General features: G+C 37.1%; 1 protein-coding gene across 5 annotated transcripts in view; it reads right to left on the bottom strand.

The window, feature by feature from the left end:
* LOC145979339 (phospholipid-transporting ATPase ABCA3-like) overlaps positions 1–16,037 on the bottom strand; it is a 193,487-nt gene that overhangs the window by 74,930 nt on the left and 102,520 nt on the right. For 4 of the 5 annotated variants that reach the window (XR_014440776.1, XM_083112199.1, XM_083112200.1 and 1 more), the window contains 3 exons: positions 15,079–15,150; positions 10,201–10,339; positions 4,278–4,527 (listed from right to left, as the gene is read on the bottom strand). Coding sequence is in view for 4 of the 5 variants with exons in the window: in XM_083112199.1 (XP_082968325.1) it covers positions 4,278–4,527; positions 10,201–10,339; positions 15,079–15,150 (461 nt within the window). In the remaining variant the exon portion in view is untranslated. The remainder of the gene's footprint in view (positions 1–4,277; positions 4,528–10,200; positions 10,340–15,078; positions 15,151–16,037) is intronic. The other variant, XM_083112201.1, reaches the window with a different exon arrangement.

Here is a 16,037-nt window from a genome sequence, read left to right as displayed (position 1 = left end):
TATGCCTTATTTATATATAATTTTCACGGGGGCGTTCAATATTGTCAACGGTATTATATTTGAGCGAGCCGCTTGTCGCCTAAACACTACAGCTCACAGGTCGGTAAAATCTGACATGAAAGCAGATAATACGCTTATGCCTTATTTATATATAATTTTCACGGGGCGTTCAATATTGTCAACGGTATTATATTTGAGCGAGCCGTTTGTCGCCTAAACACTACAGCTCACAGGTCGGTAAAATCTGACATGAAAGCAGATAATACACTTATGCCTTATTTATATATAATTTTCACGGGGCGTACAATATTGTTAAGAGCGTTAGTTTTTGTAGAGCTCTCTTTTTCCATTTTTCCTCTATAGAGTGAAGCTGTAGAAGACGCAATTAGCTAACCTAGCATACAACACACCTTCCTAATTAATATGGATATTGTCACACATTTCTCTTATTTTATACTGTTGTAAATAGAAAAAATTATGTACGGTAAATGTTTTGTACATTATAGGAAAAAAATGCAAAATATCCTCCAATTTTAATTCGAATTTTATCGAATTTTTACATATTTCCACGCCGCCACATATTGTCCTATTTGCTTCTTTTACTTGCCTGGCTTAATTAACTCTCGCTAATTAGCATTTTTTTGGAAGAAGTCAACTAGAACAACATATGGCGGTATGAGAAATATGCAAATCAAAGAACATTTTAGCAATATATGGGCCCTAGCAATTAGCTTTCTCGACTAAGAGTACTCTTTCAAACGTCTTCTGCTGATCGTATTACTAAACGAGGACGTTTAAAATTTTTGGGTGTTGAAAAAGTTTGACCCTACTTTTTTATTTCTATTGTTTGCTAATAGATGGCGCTAATAGTACCCCCTCTCCTCCCCTCTCCCCTCTTCTCCTCTGCTGTATGACAAATAGCACAAACATAAAAATCAAGATTTTGGAGAGCAAAACATAAAATTTGCATGCATCTGATGTCGAACCAGGAACTTTTATCTTTCGGGGAGTCAACATTATTTTTTACTCAGTCGTCATATAACATGAACGCACGCAAAGATTCACATGTGCTTTTTATTATTTTGTGTTCGGTAAGTACAAGTATATTCTTACATAAATTATTGTTTAATTTAATAAATTGTAAACTCGGAGTCTGCTATACTAAAACTCCTTCTGTCTATTCAAAGCGAATGTTGCGTGCACGCGGAAATAGCACAGAAAAAAAACCCGGATGGAAGCAATTTAAAATCACTGGGGCAAGGTCAGTATTACGAGAGCGTAAAAAACACGTGCTTCCATTCAACTTCGAAAAATAAGAATGAATATGTGCATACAGAACACATATGCTTTCTTTTCACAGTTGTAAAATCATATAAATTGTGCATGAAGTAAGTTACGAGAAGGCTCTCTCAATTAGGTACAAGTATTGTACAATTAGGTACAAATTGTTGTACAATTATTTCCCCCAGTTGCCCAGTTGGAGTTGGGGGCATAACACTGGTATTATTTGTAATCACAGTGCTTACTCATGTATTTTGTTTAATATTTTATTTCAAATTCACTGTCAGAAACTAGTGTTGCCAGTTTCTGCATGTAGGTTTACCTACTCTGTTGGTTGTCACTGTCAAGTTTTTAGTATTCGTACAGCATAAAAAGCTATAACCCCTCCCCCTCAAAAATATATACATTGTATACGCCAAGATGCCCAATAGCCTGGCAACACATCATGAAAAAACATGCCAAGAAGACCCAGTGGGTTTATAAGTCAGTGCTACCAATTCCTATTTGTAGGTTAGCTTAGCCAGTGAAAGATCATATAGTAGAATTTTTGTAGAGTTGGGTGTTTGCGAGTTCCACGATGCCTTGCCCGAGGATACCCTATGCAGTGTCATCCTGATTGCAGAGAAGTCCTTCGCCTACGACGTGAAGAACGAGAGGGTCACAGAGCAGTTTTAAATTCATAAAAAATTGCCACATACTAAAAATCAACATCCAACACATTTTAGGTTATATAAAATTTGTGAAAACCTTATAATACTGAAATATTAAAACAAACGGAGTCCCCCTTGTAGGTTAGTTCGGTGCGTAAATAAAAAAAATGATAGGTTAAGTTATATCACTTAGGATCGTAAGAAAATTAAAAAATCGTAAAAAAAAAGATAGGTTAAGTTATATCACGTAACATCGTGATATACCTACCAAGTACGAGTGGGGGAAAAATGAGTGCAGTGAAAATTTGTACTAAAACATCGCTAAACGCTATAACATCGACAAAAAATTGTCAAAATATGTCAAAAACTTATATTCGATTGATGAAAAAAATACCTACAAAATATGATCCTCAAATAATAACGTTCAAACAGTACCTAAATAAAAAAAATGATAGGTTAAGTTATATCACTTAGGATCGTAAAAAAATTAAATAATCGTAAAAAAAGGATAGGTTAAGTTGTATCACGTAACATCATGATATACCTACCAAGTACGAGTGGGGGAAAAATGAGTATAGTGAAAATTTGTACTAAAACATCGCTAAACGCTAAAACATCGACAAAAAATTGTCAAAATATGTCAAAAAGTGATATTCAATTGGTAAAAAAAGACCATACCTACTAAGTACTATTTTGAAACAACCAATATACACTACTTATGTAACCTTCTCCACTCACGTGTTTCCTCATCCCTTTTAGGTCCAAAGATTTTCCTAAGGATCTTATTTTCAAATACTCTCAATTAATGTTCCTCTTTCAATGTAAGGGAACCTAAAGTAAACTTGATAAAAGATAAAGACGGTGATTTTCTATCTGACCCAAGCGATATTCTAAATTGATGGAAGAACTACTTTAATGACCTTTTAAATGTCCATGTAGGAGATAAATCAGAAGTAAATGAAGTCCACACAGCAGAACTTTTAGTTCCAGAACCTAACTTGACTGAAGTTAAAGATGCTATTAAAAGGCTAAAGAATATCAAAGCACCTGGCATTGATTTAATACCAGCTGAGTTAATTAAATATGGTGGAAATTCATTAATATGTCAAATTCATAAATTAATTTGTTTAATATGGAATAAAGAAGAAATCCCTCAACAGTGGAAAGAATCCATAATTGTTCCCATGTCTAAAAAAGGTGATAAAATGAACTGCAATAATTACCGTGGAATTTCTCTACTCTCAACAACATACAACAATATTCTAGCAAGGAAATAAATACCTCATGTAGTGGTCTGGCATCGACTACCACTCTGCCTGCTGAAAATTTATAATAAGAAAAAAAGCTGATTGTTAATCTAATTTTAAAAATTTCACGCCATGTCCAAATTGGCACATGCTCCATCATGTTCTCTCCCGTTGCTTTCCTATGTCATCAAAATCGTCTGAATCTACAAGTCCATTGCAGCACAATTGCCACTTTTCCAACCAGGTGTCAGCTCAAACAACACCCACACCGCTCTGGGGCGCAGGCGCACAGAGGGCAAATGCTAACCAAACATCACAATGATTTCTACCTATTTACTACTCATATTAAAAATGTGGCATGTGATTTCTACTCTATCAATTTTTCTACATACAGTGTTATCGATAAAATATCAAAGTAGCACTGAGTTTTACATCGTCTATTTAATAAATGTTGCCTCTGCAAAGTGAAAGTTGCAATATGGCTGCCAAGTGCAGGGATAAGTGAGTTGAATTGTGTACCTGTCATGCTTCCCACCTCTCCCCTCCAACTCTACCTATGCCGAGAATTTGGACATCGGTGGGTAGATTCTGTGGGTGGAATGGTGCTCTGGGCGACATTGCTGATTCGGACATGGCCTTAGTAAGCTAAGTGTCCTCATTCATAACCATTAATCTTGAACTCGGGGGAGAAGATAAGTATTTCCGTAATATTATTAACTGTATTGATATCATTCTCAGGTATATCTACATCATCTGCACCTGCTAACATCCTAGTTACACTATTTAAATTCATGCATGTGTACTGAAAAATACTGCAATATTCAAATGTTGTTGTCTACAACAACCGTAGACTACAAGAGAAATAATTCTACAATGCAAGCAATGCGTACATACAAGAAAAATTATTGAAATTCAGCCCTTCTGTGTTTTCTTGCACCTTCCTGACTGCATATTCTAAGACTAAATTAAAAAATAAAGGCGATAAAGCATTTCCTTGTACAGTCACGGACACTGCCGGCTTGTAACGATTCCATTGAAAGTCAATGTATTCATTACAAGCCGGCAGTGTCCGTGACTGTACTTGGTACTTATCACTTACTTCAAAAACACATCAGATAATGTTGTAAATGTTAAATCAAATCTTTCAATTCCTACATCATTTTTGTACACTTCTAAATAATCAAAAAGTGCAGGAAATGCATTCGTCTTATCAGCAGGTAAGATATATTGCAGCTGTGTTCTCCCTTCTGTTCTTAGTTCAGCTTCAGGGACAAAGAACTTCACAACTTCATCCACTTTGGCAGCATTGCAATCATATTCTTTAATTAAATATAATCTGTATCCGGAGCCTATAAAGCATAAAAAGAAAGCCAGAAATACTATGATAGTTCCCTTACTAGTGTACTCCTGCAAATACTAAAGTAAATTATTATGAATATTACATTACATACATACAACTGACAATTTTGTTCATTTAGTGATGCACCACAAGAAGAATATAAAATTTAATAAAATTCCTCAATAAAAAAAAATGCAAACAAACTGAAAGGTTTTCGTAGGAAATCACATCACTCCTATGATTCTCGTTGATGTAATCCGTAAATTCCATTTTTTCTGGATCATAGATTCAGTGTCAACAATTTCATAAACTTCTCAGACTTTTCCTGGTTTCCAGTCCAACCAAATAAAATTTCCAGACCCAATCATTAGGGCAATTAGTGCATATGAATACGCCTGAAAGAAGGTCACAGTACAGGATGGCAAAAAAGTTTGGTCTCAGTACAGGGTGGCAAAAGAGTTCGAAGACTTGTTTTGTGCTATTTTTCTGGTGTTATTTACATTTTTATTTAAATACTAGCTGTATGATTGTATTCCTCATTTAATTTTAGACTAGAAAGTGTAATTGCATTCACTTCCTCACCAATGAAATGAAACAAAATCAGGTGGAAAAAGCACAACATTTGCTTTGGTTGGCCGCTGGTGACCATCTTCAAAAAGTTACTTTTACTGATGAGAAGATTTTCATTGTGGGCAGTGGCGTGTCCAGGGGGGGTTGGTTTCATCATTTAAAAAAATTCAAAGCAAAAATAAATTTTATTTCATAAATGTGTTTGAGTACCAAATCGCGAATATTGTAAAATGTTTACATTTGACAATGAGAAATGTATTTGCTTCTTCAATTACATTTGATAATATTGTAGTTGAGTTACAGCAATGCACAGGCATTCATTCATTCCTTAGTCACTGAAAAGGAAGGAGAATTTCCTTCTCAGTATGGTCAAGAAAAGAGCCCTTGGAATGCGAACTGAAGGAATCCCTCCTTCCCTTTCTTTCACCCACGATGACCCTCTTAGGAGAATGACCCTCCCTTTCCTGTTACAACAGTACTGCTAACTTCCCTTTTCTTTCTTTCACCTTCTTATACCATTTATGCCAGCAGAGCAAAGTTCTGTGAGATTTCAATCACTACAATTAGTAGGCAAAGTAAGTCAAAATCTTATATCGCACCTGGATGCATATTTATTTCAAAATATCAATAATTATAATAATAATAATAATAATAATTGTTGCAGGCAGTAGCGAAGCATGGTTTTACAAAGGAGGCAAGCGATGTTTTGTACAATAGCATGCCGGGAGGAAGGGAGGGGTGAGGGATGCATTATATAGCCCAACTGGCCCAGTCAGTTTCATAAACAAAATAAAAACAATTAATATGCCAAAATATTATACATTTTACTCTTGTGCTCTTTACAAATTAGATTTTTTTTTCTCAACCAATTTCCAGCCTTCAGTTTATTGAATTTTCTTGTAACATTTGTGAAAGATCTCACTTGAATTTCTGCGTAAATAATTTAGCAGTTGCCAACACTACTGACACTGACACTACTGGTTGCTGTCAACACTGGTGACGTAATTTGAGCTGGACCAAGCTGGATGTATGGTTCAGACATTCGACTTCCCGGAACCACAAACACTCGCCCCGTATCTTTGTCCCAAGTCCTGGTGTTCACTGGGGTTGTAGCGAGTTGCAGTCTGCAAGGTAGCAAGTCGAAGTGGTCGTGTTGTGTGTTACGTTTCTGCGTGTGTAATAGATTTTTGACGTGGAACTAAAGATGGATAGAGAAAAGAGGAGAAATACGTATTAGATTATTTCCAAAATAAACAAAAAATGGAAGTTGAAGCTTCACCTTCCACAAATAGAACGTCAGAAAAGGTCGATTTAAGTTCAGAGAAATTCCATCCGAATTGCAAGAGTGAAACGTGCGAACTTTCAGACTCTGATATTCAACAAGAAGGCATAACAAGATATTGGAAACCTTGTTGCAAAATTATGTCAAGGAACTCTCGAGGTAAGTGACGTTCCTTATTTGATAGCACATATATCCATAGGCGGATTTAGAATTGTTTTTCTGGGAGGGCACAGCATGTGCTGTAAGCATACAAATGTGTGTGTGCAGGGGAGGGGGGATTCCCGCATGTGTATGTCTGGAAGACGTGTGTAGGATGTCACCCTATATCACCAATAAACTTTCACAGGGCGAGAGAACATTAAGATGAACAAGTTTCCTCATTGATTTCAGGGGCCTCACCGATGGCGGTGTAATCAAAGAGGTCCTGGGTTTGATCCCCTGTGAAGATGCATTGCACAGTGTCCCGATTGAAATTTTAAGTCCAGTCCCGATTAACGTATCTGAATATAAAATGGACTTTAAAACCATTTACTTTTTGTTTTGTTCACGAACCCTCGAAAAACGATATTACTATCTTATAGATCCACCAAGGCATTTGAAACCCTGGCGTCGGAGCAGTGGCACTAGTGTCGCTAGTTAAAGCCACGGGGAAGCCTGTGGTTACTGTATTTTCCGAGGTCACAGAAAGCTTGGTGATACTATATATGTATGCGACCACATTATAAAATCACGGTTGCCATGGACAGTTTTATTATTTTGTAAGAAAGGGATAAAATTTATATTATGACACGGGATAGACTAGGTAGGCATCCTATGAACTGTAAATATTCCTTACAAATCTTCTGAATATTTCTCTTGTACAAACGCAACAAATACAATAAGTAATATGTGTGTGTGCAGTAATAAATTCATTTTCTGAAAGCATCTTTTCTGCCATCAGTGGTCGAAATAGGGGATGCTGCCTCCAGTTAAGAAAGTTTTACAAAGCATACCCCCAATTAGAATAATTTGCATATTGAGCATCCTCCACCTACTGTATTGTCTCCATGTTGATCCATACAAGGATGTAGTCCCTCGTATCTCCAAAATCGATCAAATATCCCCTCCCTTTTCGGCTAGGAATTTCCATTTCGAGCACTATCTGGCAAGATTTTGTCAGGCTCAGTGACAGATCCTGCGGTGCGGTGCTGGGATTTGGAAGGGGAGGGGGGGGGGGGGGTGAGTGGCCCTTTCAACAGTTGGTTTCGCAGTTCCATAACGTTAACAACATACAAAATTCATCTCCATAGACCTAATATGAAAATGAATATGACATATTAATGACACTGTAGTAGAAATTGTTAATTACTGAAGGGGTTTGTATTTGTTTGGCGACTGTCAAACAAATGTTTTGATCAATACAAAACAATACAATGCCAAAAATGTACACAATATTTAGCAAAATCATCTCCACAACAAGTACAATGTTGATTGAATTGATGTTTTAAATCCACTTTATGCACAGTAAGGCTAATCGGGACTGGACCTAAAGTTTAAAGTGAGATCCGAACCACTATGAGCCTCCACTGGGTATCGAACCCGGGACACCTTGATTAAAAGGCGACAACGCTCCCACTGAAATGAGACTGTGGTATCGTCATCTTGCAGCAATGCAAACACGTCCAGTAAATGCTCTTGAAGCATTGATATGTGAAGTAATATTTCCCTGGGTAAACACATGTGTGCGCATATTATGTACAATCCCGGTAACTACAACATCAAATGAGAAATCATTCTCAACTTTGAGGCGGTTGAAGACCTATCTTCAAAATACCATTTGCGAAGAAAGATTAAATGGGTTAGCTGCTCTGAACATTCACCGGGATATAAAAGTTACTTGTGACGACATATTGCCAGAACTCGCACAGAAACCTTGATGCCTAAATTTCAGAATTTAAATTGTTGAACTGTGGTACCTTATTTATTACTGTATTTAAGACATCAAGTAGTCTTAATCTCTTTAATGTTGTTACAATGTTGAGTGTACATATTTTTTGTTTGAAAATTATATTTGAGCAATTAAATATGAAATATTAATAATTTGGAAATATTCAAGCAGGTGCTTTTATATGATGCTTTTCTTCTTATCACAAGTGTGACTTAAAAAATAAAAACATGAAGCATCCATAGCAAATACATTGATTGCGTTCATTGGGGTAAAACCAAAGTATATTAATTATCAAATTTATTACAAGAAATTTGACCTGTGAACTGGAAAATGTGTTGGATTCATAACCCCCCCCCCCTTATGAAAATCCTGGGCACGTGCCTGATTGTAGGGCGTACACAATTATCAAAACCAATGTCAATTACTGAAGAAGGGACGGAAGAATTCTGTTGCTGCAGAAGTTGTCGCTCACTGTTGTTTTACAGTACCTGTGATAGTTTTGGGAGGCATTTGAGCAACGGAAAAAGCACCTTCGTGTTCATAATTCAGAATGTTAAAATCAACATGCTATCTATTAGCAAAAACATCCTCAGTGGCATTTTGGTACTATGGGCAGGGAAGAAGATTCGCAATTCAGAAAGACTGACTGCATTCAGCTAGATTAGATCAACAATTACAATGTGTGAAGAACTGTTTCATGGTTTTGGGGACGAGACATTTGGCCTTCAAATTTGCAGGGACTTGAATGTCATGTGTGGTCGATGCTTGAGCATCCCGTGTTCAGTACAAATCAGTGGACACACCCAAAATAGCTTTACGACGTGCATGGGACAAATTTTCTGTCGAACAGTGTCCGACCATTGTCAACAATTTTCTGAGTTGACTTCACAAATGTCATCACCATCATTCTTTGCCGTTTCCTGCCTCAGGCTGGGTCGGCGTAGAAGTCAAGCCTCTCCATTTTTTCTGGTCTTCCACCACTCCTCTCTTTCCACGGTATTCCAATCTTGTCCTCTTCTCCTAACATTCTCCGCTATCTGCTCTTTCCACCGACATCTTGGTCTCCCCCTTGGCCTTATTCCCACTCCTTGTGCATTGTAAGCTCTTTCTGGTAGTCTTTCTGCATCCATCCTCTTCATGTGTCCAAACCATCTCATCTGTGCCTGATCTATCCTATCCTGAAGCTTTAACACACCCACTGTCTGTCGGATCTCCTCATTCCTTATTCTATCCCTTCGATTCTTCCACAATATACTCCTTCAAAATTTCCTCTCCACTGCCTGCATCTTTCTTTTGTCTCTCTCTGTCATTGTCTAAGTCTCTGCTTGTAATTATTGGCACATAGTATGTGTTATTATATATTACCTTCTTACATGTCATAGGTACATCCCTGTTCCAAATTATTCTTTGTAAGCTTCACAAATGTACTGAGGCAAAAGGAAGCAACTTTGAGCATGTATTGTAATTTTCATTTCTCTTTGCTATTATTACTAGTCTAATAAATTTTTTTGAAAAGTTAGTGATTTAGATTTATATATTTATAGACATGTTTTATGCTGCTGAAATATTTTTAAAAGTCTGAACTTTTTCACCACCCTGTATATAAAACAATCACATTTAAAATCCCACATAACCAAGTTTTAAAATATTAAGTTCACATATAAAGATAATAACGTGAAGATTTACCTATGATTTTAGCTGCATGACAAGGAATGATTCAGATTAGCAAATAGTTCTCTACTTACTTACTTACTCAGAGGGCTAGCAATCCCCTCCACAACCCCTGTATTGCAATAAGGCCAGAAGTGTAGGGCAAGATTTGTTAAGAGTGAAAACTCAACATGCACAAAAACTATTACACTTAATGCAAAGTTTTGCAATAAATCTGCAAAATCCATACTAACCAAAGAGATTTTTAAGAAATTTTGGAGATCCAAAGCAAAATACTCGTCCATGGGACATCATCACTATCCTATCACACAATCCATCTGCTTCTTCCATGGAGTTTGTTGCAATCACTGTTGTACATTGCCCTCGTACATTCTGAAACAGTTCAATGAGAAGTTTCACAATGTGAACTGAAATAGCTTTTAACTATGCCCAGATTTTTATAGCTAAAATATGTATGTACATTAAATCATTGAACTATGTTTGCTATTGTTATTGAGATTTTGTCTTAAGTCCACGTTAGGAAAAGATAGGCTAATCAGGACTGGACCTACAGTTTAAAGTGGGATTCAAACCAATATGGCTTGTGTATTGATTCATGGCTCTGTGTATCGAACCAAGGACCCCACAAGGCAATGGCATAGTGTTATGCCATCGGGGAGGTCCCACCGAACTATGTCAAAATATGTAATAATATTTATCATACTTTATATCACTTGCTTCATTAATGTGAAACTTTCAGCTTTGAGAGGATATTTTGGAAATTCTGTCAGGCCCACAATCTGAACAGCGGACCTGAAGTCACTATTCACAGAAGAAATATGGCAGTAGTGGAGGCACAAAGTACACACAGAGCCTTCATTTCTGTGATGTGACGTTCATGGCTTATAATTAGATCAAGGGAGAATAAGGTGACAAGTATGTCAGAAAAAATTAAAATTACCAACACAGAAAAACCATACTCTGAATGTTGGTCGCAGAATTACATATGCATTATTCATTGAAACCTAGAAAAATGATACAACATACCAATACCCATACTCTTAGCATTTCCCACCAATACTTACCATTTCCCACCGATACTCTTACCATTTCCCATCGATACTCTTACCATTTCCCATTGATACTCTTACCATTTCCCACCGATACTCTTACCATTTCCCACCAATACTGATTCTTGAGAATTATAGCAATTAAAAGTTGTTCAAAATATTGATTAATATTAGTGGGGGAGCATTCCACTCCAATTATAAGCATCAATTTACATGAGTTTTGCTTTAAAATATTTAAAAATTACATCAGAATGCTAAAATGCCTGTTATGGAATCACAAATAAAGTTTTTTTTTTTTTTTTTACATAATATTGGTCCAAAATCAATGGAAACCTCCAATTTTGCATAACATACAGGATAAGTAGACTTCGTTAAAGTGTTGTGCAGCATTTTTGCAGACCACATAGATGATCCACATGCTGGGAAAACATCGGCCGGTATTGGTAAATAAAATCCAACCGATACATCAGCTCAACTATAATAACTGGAAACCGGGTTTTAAAGGCAAGTCCTTTTTTATTTTTCAACACGGATCATGGAATAAATAACAACAGTGTTGATAATTATCTTCCACCAACAAGATCACATGGTTTTGATTTCCCTTTTTTTTTACCTTTTTCAGCCCACATTCTCTTTTTTTCCCTTTATAAAAACATTTTCCTTTCTGGTCACTTTATTGACTAGTTTTTCAGCCTACATTAATTTTTTTCCCCCTTTTTAAAAAAAAACATCTTCCTTGGTCCCTTTATTGACAAGATATCAAATATTTTGTACGACTGTTTTCTCCCTGAACAAAACATTCAACAGTTGTCCAATGCCCCATTGATATGTTCCTGAACACTGCCATGGTAATGCGCAGGGGCACCATCCAATTGGAGAATGAAATCTGCGCTATCCTCTGCAAGCTGTGGAAGGAGCCATAGTTGCAGCATATCAAGGAAAACAAGTCCTGTCACAGTACGTTCATGGAAGAAAAAGGGCCCATAAATCAAGGAAATGGCACAAAAGGCATTCACTTTAGGAAAATCACGTTCCTGTTCCACAAATTCATGGGGGTTAGCAGTTCCCCAAATCCTTACGTTGTGTCTATTCACTTTCCCTGAAAGGTGAAAAGTTGCTTCATCACTGTAAATTTCCATTAATGCGACGAAATCAGCACAGAAGGATGCAAACAAAGCATAATCAGTGTCTTTTAAGGCTTAAACTAGGGATGTGCCGAAGCCGATTACAGATGCATGAAAATCGGCCGAAATTGACACATCGGCATCGGTATCGGAATCGGCAAAAATCCGATATTTAAACCGGTACAGATTATACTAGAGTTTTTACCTTCTAATAAGTTTTATATTCTAGTTTTGTAAAATTTATTGAAAATTTGGTTATGATTCGTCATTATTGTAGAGTTTTTGTAATAAAATTATTGCAAACTCATTCAGAGGATCAACCTAACTATAAATCGGAAATAAAACAGTACATTGCTGAACCAGGATCTGCTGTTGTATTGGAAATTCAAAAATGAATATTCAAACCTGAAGCAAGTCCTGAGAAAATAATTGGGCATACCTGCTGCATCAGTATTCAGTGATTGAGTGTTCAGTGTTGTTAAACAGATTTGTGATAAGAGAAGAAGTAGGTTACTTCCTGAAGTGCTTCCAAATCTCGTGTTTCTGAAGTTGAATCTGGCATAACAGGAATTCATTTTGCATTTCAAAGAACTGCTTGTGTACTAATGTTTAATCTCTTGAGAATCAATGTTCTTCTTAAAGGTTCACATAACATTTTGTAGATGCAAATGTACATTCGCATCTCTTCAGAATATACTATATGTATATACATATGATATGCAATAGAAATGTACATAGCAAATATATTTTTGTCATGCTGAAAATAACATCCCATTTCTGTTTAATAATCTTATGTATCGGAATCGGTTAAATATCGGCATCGGTATCGGTTCCAAAAATTATCGGCGAGTACATCGGCATCAGTAAATTTTCAGCTTCGTCACATCCCTAGCTTAAACTAGTTGCAAGCGGTAGGGTTTCATTTGTAAACGTTTCCGCAGAACCTGCCAGACAGTTTTCTGTGGAAGTTGAATTTCTCTCGCTGCCCGGTAGGTGGACTTCTGTGGACTCTGCACGAAACATGTGCGCACTCGTTCCACTGTCTCTTCCCCAGTCGATTTTAGTTTACAGATGCAGCCCGAATCTCTGAAATGTTCATACCACTTACGAATGGCTTTCCCCGAAGGTGGTTCTCTCCAATATTTGGTACGGAAATGCCGTTGCACACTAATCACAGACTTGTTCACATGATAATTAAGCACACAGAAAGATCTGTTCTCCAGTCAATGCCATTTTCCTGCTTGCTGCTGACTCCTAGCGGTAGAAAGTGGAAACACTGCATGGAAACTGAACTTTGAAAGTTAACCTTGCGAAACGCATGTCTCACAATAACATATGTTTATTATATTTCACAGAATACATTTCTGTAATCGGGTCCATCATTTTGACTTATCCTGCATTGCGCTTTCATTTAAAATACCAGGCTGTCCCAGAAGTCCTGCACCATACAAGGGCAAAAACGAAACACAGAATATCAGAAACAAAGACAGACTTTATTCAGCAAAGTACAGCCCTCCATACTCAATAACTTCACCCATCTCTGTGACAACAGTTCAATCTGATGGAGATACCAGGTGGCAGGTTTAGAATTGAAAAACTCACGACAGGCAGAATTTACCTCATCATATGAATTGAAGTGCCGACCACACAGGAAATGTGAGAGAGAGCGAAACAAATCGTAATCCGATGGTGCAACTTCCATACTATAGGCGGGATGAGGTAACAACTCAAATCCGTCAAGCTCAGCTAGTGTGTTGGTCACTCTTCGAGACCGGTGACTGGGAGCATTGTCATTTTGCAGCAGAAACCTCTTCCTCCTCGTTAATGCCGGGTATTTCCCGTTCAGAATGGCATACACTTGGCGTAATTGTTCAGAATACAGTTCACCTGCTACAGCATGACCTTCTGGAACAAACTCATAATGGACAATCTCATCAATATTCCACCACACACTCAGCATGAGCTTTTTTCCAAATCTGTCCTGTTTCACATGGGCGATGATGGCCTCCTGTCTTCTTTTCACCCACTGTTTACGTGTATCAGGGTTTTCAGAAACACCCACTTCTCGTCTCCTGTCACAATTCTCCTCCAACAACAAAGATCATGTGGGTTTTGTAGCAATGTCTGGCAAATTGCAACTCTGCGCTTGGCCTTCACCTCTGTCAGTTCATGCGGACTTTGTCGGGGTTGTTTATTGGTGTAATCCATGTCATGCAAGCGACGGTTTACTGTCGATTTGGATGCCCCAACCAGTCTTGCTAACACACGTGTACTGGATTGTGGTGTAGCATTCACAGCATCCTGCAGAGACTCGTTAATGTCCATCGGAGGTCACCCCGTGCGGGCCTTGTCCGCGAGGCGTAGATCACCTGAAGCAATTTTTTTAAACCAACGGGAAGCTGCTGATCGATTCACCACTTCTTCGTTCTCCACACGACAAATTTCCTCCGCTGCCGCTTTTGCGTTTAGTAGTTTTTCCATAAAAAACGTAGCACTGCACAAAGTGCAATTTGGTCCTCACTCATCGTGCCCACTTTAACTTCATGGGAACACTCGCTACACATGCTGTGCGTGCCTTCACTTGATCCCACGAACCTGTCCTCTATGCTTGCCAACAGCATTTCACCGGTGGCACCACCTACCCTCACAAACTTCACCTCTTGGAGCTCAGTGTGCTGATGGAGCAGGACTTCTGGGACAGCCTGGTAGTATTTTTAGTGGAATGCAAAAAAAAAAAAAAAAAAAACTATAGTCCTTCTTTTCCCCTTTTTTTGGCAATAATTTTCCCTTTTTTGTCTTTTTTAGAGGAATATTTTTCCCATTAAAATCCAGTCTCTAATTATAACTTTTTGAAAAGTTATGAAAATTGTGGTTCAAAAATAAAGATTCAGGTTCTGCTTGCACAAAAAAAAAGTCACAAAGAAAAAATACTGCCTACCTGAATTATGTTCCATATGCTCCTTTTTGTTTCAATGTCCACACCAATAGTTGGTTCATCAAGGACCAGAACCTACCAAATGTGAAGAAAGTGAAACCAATATGTAGAAAAGGAATACACTTAAATTTGCAAATTGACATCTAGAATAAGACTGAGCCGATACTTGTGGCAATGTACTGTTACTGGCTGTTATCAGTGGTGTCAGTATCGGAAAGTACTAGGTCAAATTGAATCACTAGGAACATGCATATTTCGTTTGTGACGAAAAAACGAAATGTCAAAAAACACATTGTAGTGTTAATTTTTAATGTTTTTGAAAGGTGTGAGATGCATTTTTCTACTCTGTTCTGTCACGAACTGATGCGAAATGAACTGAAACATGCAAAATAAACTCTTAAAACACGAAACTTAGGCTTTATTTACCAATGCGACACCTTCTAAGGTCTGAATCATCCTGTGAGTTATACAATTCACGGAAAATTGATTAATTCTGCTGTTAATATTGGAGAAGCAAAAATGAACTCCTCTACACAGAAATGAACTTAATACTCTGATAACTACACAAATGTGCTATTAGAAGTGAAATGTTAATTTTGTGTAACAAGTGTAGTTTCTAAATCAAATTTAGGATTATATTCACAATTTTAAAACCAAAATGTATTTTTATATAATACATTTTATCCAGTTTTTCACAACTACAACACTGAAATTTTATTCTATTTACCATTTTTGAACCCGAAATTGACTTGGTTTTTGTACCAAAATTTTGCTTTTTTATTTACCATGCCTCTATGAATCACCTATAATTTTTCCAAGTTTGGATATCTAGCAGGACTGCAAAAATGCTGTGCAAAACTTATGCAGAGTCTACATATCCTAGAAAGTGTGCAAAATGAAGTATTTTTGTAATTTTGCAAACAGCATTGTGAGGAGAAATGGATTTTGTGATACAATAACTA

The sequence above is a fragment of the Lepisma saccharinum genome, chromosome 26 (genome assembly GCF_977018435.1).
Source record: "Lepisma saccharinum chromosome 26, izLepSacc3.1, whole genome shotgun sequence".
In the NCBI taxonomy this organism is placed as follows: Eukaryota; Metazoa; Arthropoda; class Insecta; order Zygentoma; family Lepismatidae; genus Lepisma; species Lepisma saccharinum.
This window is presented reverse-complemented; position numbering and strand designations above follow the sequence as displayed.